General features: G+C 49.0%; 1 protein-coding gene across 1 annotated transcript; it reads left to right on the top strand.

The window, feature by feature from the left end:
• Window positions 1-3155: 3155 nt before the first annotated feature.
• Window positions 3156-5823, top strand: Eif1b (eukaryotic translation initiation factor 1B). Its single transcript, XM_028767383.1, has 4 exons — window positions 3156-3390; window positions 4599-4762; window positions 5027-5128; window positions 5399-5823. Exons 1-4 carry the CDS (start codon window positions 3360-3362, stop codon window positions 5441-5443), a joined length of 342 nt encoding a protein of 113 aa, XP_028623216.1. The 5' UTR covers window positions 3156-3359; the 3' UTR covers window positions 5444-5823.
• Window positions 5824-6094: the final 271 nt, after the last annotated feature.

Raw genomic sequence — 6094 nt, 5'->3', positions numbered from 1 at the left:
TACACAGTTAGACCATGTCTTCAAAAGTAAATAAATAATGAAAATAATTTTTAATTAAAAAAACAATCAGATGCTTTTGTCAAGGTGGGAGTTTTCTTTGTGTTCTCACCAACCAATCTGGAGCTAGATGCATCCGTTAACTACCTTGATCAAGACAGTGGAAGACATGCCACAGGTTTGGGGCTTGGGCGACACTGTGAGAAGGAAGAGGCAGAAGCGGTGGCCCTACGAAGGAGAGAGGGAAGAGGATGGGATAAGAATCTTAGGCTTCTGACAAACGTGAGGAGATGCAGATAAACCGAAGGGGAGTGTTGAGCCCACGAGAGGAACCTTGGGGATCTTTCTCTGTAACCAGCCTGCAGTCTTATCTTTTATGTGTGTGCTCAGTTCCGGGCCAGGAACAGCCAGTACAGAGCTTGGCCTTGGCAGAATTCAATGTTAAATTTAGAGTGCAGCAGCCAGGGGTATGTGTAGCTTGAACTCACTGAAGAGAGACATCCGAGTCACTAGTGTCATGGTCACAAATTCTGTACAGAAGACAAGTCTTTGGATGGTCAAGGATTCAGGGCTCTAGTCAGATACCATGCTTCCATGACTACCAGACATAAGACACAACTGAGTGAATCCCATCACAGTCTCCGAGGCAGGCAGACTGCCAGGGTGGTTGGTAGCTACATCATAGTGTCCCCTTTATGAGGAGCCAAGTGAAAACAGCTCCTGTGGCTAACAGCCAGGCAAAGCTATTCCTGCTGGTCAGCCGGTAGGTTCTCTCCCTGTAACACATGGGTTTTCTGACTGCTTTCATGTCTGTTGCTGCGTGGATGCTAAGACCCTGGTTTGGAGTCTACCTCTAACCTTGGAAACCTTCTGACTGTCACCTTTCTCTTCCCTCATTTCCTTAGACGTTCCCTGTGGCCCATCTAAGCTCCTTTCTGACACAGCTAGAAACGACCACCTTAACCCATGCTGTTGCCACTTAAAGCCAGACACATTCCATTTTAAACACTTCTGTCTATTCGTTTTATAAAAATTTGAGTTTCTCTGAATCTCTAACAACATGGGCTTATGGAAATCAGATATAAGCTACGGGTGATGTGAAATTTTCCAGTAGCTACATTTTTTTAAAGTAAAAGTGAGCAGGTGGACTGGAGATCTTTAGAAGTCCGTGCCTATTTTCTATCTACTTTGCATTTCAATTTAGACCAGCTATACTGCAAGAGCTCTGTGGTGCTTGTGAGTAGTAGGTCTGCACTGTACACCACAGGCTTAAACACAAAGCCTATGAGGGCAGTTAGAAGAGCCTTTAACTTGTTTCTGTATTTGCTTGACTAAAACTTTTGTCGATTTCTTGGGTGCTGCTGATGCAAGCCTTACTTCTAAATGGAGAGATACGTTTTGCTAACAGGTATAATGACAGTGAGACCTTGAAGATTTCAGTGTGTTTGTGTGTACGCCAATGTGCGTGATGTGCACGTGAGTGCAAGTGCCCATGAAGTCCATAAAAGGGCATCCAACCCCCTGGAGCTGGAGTTATAGGCAGTTGAGAGCTGCTTTCTCCTGGGTGCTGGGGCCTACTGCAGTCCTCTGAAAGAACAGCAAGACTGTGCTATCCTCTCCAGTTCCAGATATCAGAGAAATTTCAAAGCTTTTCTTGTTACTTTTCTTTTCTGGCCCACTCACCTTAGGATCCATCTGAGAAACCATGTAATACATACTGGTTATATATATATAAGAGGGGAACAAACCATGTAATAGAATGGTAATTTATATCGTTTTGTGTATTCGTTGCTTCTTATGACTACTTTGTAAAATATTTTAAGTTACTTAGAAATTAGTGTTACTATATCACAGAAAATAACTACTCAAGGACTGGTGGAGTGGCTCAGGTTTGCTGACAGGCCTGACATCTTGAGTTCCAGCCCCAGAACCTACATGAAGGTGGAAGGCTCAACTGCTAATTCAAGTATTCATAATCTAGAGTTTTTCAGACCATGGTATAAGAATAAAACTGAGTAAGTAACATTCCTAAAACTTGACTGGTGGATGGAGGGGCACACAAGTGTCTATTTTACAACCCTGTAAGCAACAGGCAACCATGCATAGAAGTATTAGAAGCAGCAGCCACGGTGTATAATAGAAGTCACCGAAACACTCACATTACACTTCAGATATTTATTGACTTTTTAAAATTACGGAAATGGAACTTGGAGAGACTTCCCAGAAGTTGCTGCTCTTGCACAAGTCCTGGGTTCTGTTCCCATGGTGACCATAACCATCCGTAATTCCAGTTCCAGGGGATATGACACCCTCTTCTGGCCTCTGTGGTACATACACTCAACCACATAAAAATAAAATCTTTCTTAAAAGGAAATTGTAGTAGCGATTGGACCTACTGCTACCTCTTATTGAATAGATTGCTAAACAGGCACATATGTTATCAATCTATGGCTTCTAATGTCTTGCATCAAGCCTCCAAAATTATTTCAACACGAGGTCGACAGGCTTGGCCCACAAAAAGATTAAGAATTCTTCTATTTAGTCTACTACTTTGGTCTAGAAAGCCAACCACCTGCATAGGTTTGCATAGGTAAGGTGGGGTCCCACTGTCCGCTGATGGCTGCGCATGGTTCCTCTTTACAGTTAACTTTATCTGCTCACTCACACTCACCTAGTACCAGGCACCTATCCCGCCCAGAACCTGCCTCGGACCTTAGGAGGCTCCGCAGAAGAGAGCTCAGGCGGGATTGGTAGTGCGTTCACTCCACGCACACCTGAGTCTCCTAGAGGCCAGGTCGTGACACCTGAGACAACCAGGTTAAGCTTAGTAGAGAGATTGCAGCATCGGAATCCTGGGGCTTGAAGGAAGGGAGATTCCCAGGTGGCACCCACCAAGGGTTCTGCAAGAGAAACTCGGGGGTCTCGGGGGGCTGGGGGAGGGCGGCAGAGGCACAGAAGCGCGGCACCTGCGAGACGCAAGTCCAGGCCCCGGGGACGCGTTTCTCGCCGTTGCACCCGGAAGTGCCTCCACCCGGCGCCTCGGGCGGGACGGACCGCGGCTGCCCGCAGTGGGCTCCTGCCCGCTCCTCGCCCCCAGCTCAGCGATCCGGGGCGGACGCGCGGTGCGTGTGGTCACGTGGCGGCGGCGCGCGTAGCTAAATACGCGGCGCCGGCCATTTTGTGCGAGAAGCCGCAGCGCTGCCTTTCTGCTCGTGCTCTACCGCCGCCTCCGCGTCTTCCTGTGCCCGGGGCTTCCGCCGCTTCATTGATTTCCGTTTCTCGCCGCTGCAGCCTCCTGACACGGTGATCCGGGCGGGCCCCGCAGGAATTTTATCCCCTCACCGGCCTCACACTAGTGTCGCATGTCCACTATCCAGAACCTCCAATCTTTCGGTAAGGTCCAGTGGCCGGCCGCCGCCCGCGTCCCTCTGGGCTTTGTCTCGGCGCCCAGAAGATGGCGACGGGGGCTCCCCGCGACCCTAGCTCCAGAGACTCCTCTCTCTGGGGCTCGGATACGGCCTTAAGCGGGCCTGCAACCCCATAGGAGGCGAAGGCCTAGCCGGCGCTTGGGGAACCTGACAGTGGCAGGAGGATAGGTGTCTCGGGGACTCACAGGAGGGTTAGGGGACATACCAGGGCTGCAGGGGGACTAGCCAGAGGCTGGGAGGACTTGACACAGAAAGGCCGGGGGCTTCAGAGACCTACAAGGGGGCTACAGTACTTGCCAGGGCTGCAAAGACTAGGACTAGGGGTTTGCTTGCGGGGAACCTGACACTGACAGGACGCTGCGAGTCTCAGGTATTCTCTTGTGGCCTCGGTGCTGGCCAGGGCTTTGCAAGGAGACTGGAGGGGTGGGGCCCAGACGCTGGAGAACCTGACAGCTTTAGGGCGACTGCGAGACCCGTGACTCTCAGAGGACTCACAAGTGTGTGTGTGTGTTGGGGTGCGGGGGATGTTTGTTGAGTCTTTGCTGGGAGAGGAGGGAAGCTCAGGACTTAGGGGATCTGCGACTCAGTCCGCCAGGAAGGGAGTGGGGTGCCTGAGGGACCTGCCACTGGCAGGAGCTGGGGGTGGGACTGGACCCAGCTGGTTTTGAGCAGGCCTCAGAGGCGTCTGTTAGAAACACATGAGATAGAGGCCTCTGATTTGACTTGGAAGTGGTCCTGTTGTCTCTGCTGGCAGTCATTTGTAAATTACACCTCTTGAGATTGTGTGTATATGTTTATATGTATTTTTTAAGGCTCAGTTACTACGTTAACTGATTGGTGTGGGTGTTTTTTAATATTTTTGTAGTCGAAAAATAGTGGAGATGACAAATGTTCTTGTGGCGGCTATAAGAAATTAGAGTTTCGTAAATGTCTTCTGTCTCATTAGAGGGTGGCTTCAGCAATGGTGTTCTCTACTTTTAAGCTCAATTATTGGCACAGATGGTCTGCTTAGGTTTGAAAACCTTAGTATTAGTGAGCCCCACCCTCACCTGCAGAAATGAGGCAGAACACTGGAGGCGTCCCTGCAGTCTGTCTGCATCTGGAGTGGACCGTGCTTCCACATACTACTTTGTAATTTTTTTTCTGCTGTGGAACTTTTCTGTCCCTCTACAGACCCCTTTGCTGATGCAACTAAGGGCGACGACTTACTCCCGGCAGGGACTGAGGACTACATTCATATAAGAATCCAGCAGCGGAACGGCAGGAAGACGCTGACCACTGTGCAGGGCATTGCGGACGATTATGACAAAAAGAAACTTGTGAAAGCTTTCAAAAAGGTGACCGTGAGGAGAGGGTGCATGCCAGAGCTCAGGCCAGGAGAGCTGTTCTGTTGTCCATCTCAGTAAGGGTTACCCCACTCTCAGAAATGTGAGCCGATGAGTTGTTGCTATTCCCTCATATAATTTCCTTCATGTGGGCTCCAGATTTATTTACAGAGTCGCTTAGTCCTGGAGGACACTACTCCTTAATGCAGTCAGCTGATGTGGCTACATTTGTTCTCTCAAAAGTAAATCCTCTGCATTTGACTTGATGTGTTGTAGAAATTTGCCTGTAATGGAACTGTGATTGAACATCCTGAGTACGGAGAGGTTATTCAGCTTCAGGGAGACCAAAGGAAGAACATTTGCCAGTTTCTCTTGGAGGTGAGTGGCTGGATGCACCCTGTGTGTGACCTTGAAAGAGATAGGAATCCTTTCTACTTAGTAAAAAGCACGGGACTCATGTACAGGAAGTAGTGGAATAGAGATAGTGTCAGCACTGACTGAAGACGTAAGGCTTTGTACAGCTCACGCTGCGGCTAAGTGGCCTGGGGATTGGCATAGGAACAGTGCCTCCTGGCTCCTGGGCAGGTGTGCAGGTATGGGGAGTGTCAGCTGCTGCGGTGGCACCTGCTGAGTGGTTTTACTTCACAGGTTGGCATCGTCAAGGAGGAGCAGCTGAAGGTCCACGGATTCTAAGATGAACCCAAACATGTGGCGAGTTTCTTAAATGGTTTTGTTCTCTAACTCAGTTTGGCTGCCTCGGGAGATGATTCTTTACAGTAAACGACAGACTTTGCGTTTATTTAATCATTCAGACTTCCACTCATACCTGCATGGCTACAGAAAACACGGGGTATGTAGGCTCCTGAGTCATAAGGAAATCTCGGTGAGGTGGGAACGAAACCCGAGTTCATCCTAACATGTTTCCAATGGAAAAGGTTTTGTTCTGAGTGTTTGTTGTTAGTTTTATTTTCACTTGGTTGTTAAATGTTTTTGTTGTTGTTGTATTAAACCATGTATGTTGCAGCTTAACAATAAAAAGAAAGTCTGTGCGTCCTTTATGAGCACTGATGTAAGCCAGCAGTGCACTTGTGTGGTTTCCTTTGCTGACTAAGGGTAAGGAGGAACATGAGCTGTCTTCCCGGAAACCCTCCAGGCTCAGCAGCTTCAGAACCACAGGTAAAGAGGGCTGTTCGTCATCACTAAAAGGCTGCTGCCTCGATGCATTTAGCCAGAGGCATTGCACTGCAGGTGTGGGTGGTGCTTGTGCCTTCAGAGTGGAAGGCATTGGGCTTTAGGTTAGCAGTCCTGGAGTTGAGTGCCAGGGGCCTCTGCCCTGTAGCGTCA

Source organism: Grammomys surdaster, unplaced genomic scaffold (assembly GCF_004785775.1).
Source record: "Grammomys surdaster isolate TR1022 unplaced genomic scaffold, NIH_TR_1.0 172, whole genome shotgun sequence".
Taxonomy (NCBI): Eukaryota; Metazoa; Chordata; class Mammalia; order Rodentia; family Muridae; genus Grammomys; species Grammomys surdaster.
This window is presented reverse-complemented; position numbering and strand designations above follow the sequence as displayed.

What these genes read in the sequence shown, in the direction of transcription:
- Eif1b (XM_028767383.1), top strand. Translation starts at nt 3,360, where the DNA reads ATGTCCACTATCCAGAACCTCCAATCTTTCG. An exon ending in CCAGAACCTCCAATCTTTCG is followed by an intron (nt 3,391 to 4,598) that starts GTAAGGTCCAGT and finishes GTCCCTCTACAG; the next exon opens with ACCCCTTTGCTGATGCAACT. An exon ending in TTTGCCAGTTTCTCTTGGAG is followed by an intron (nt 5,129 to 5,398) that starts GTGAGTGGCTGG and finishes TTTACTTCACAG; the next exon opens with GTTGGCATCGTCAAGGAGGA.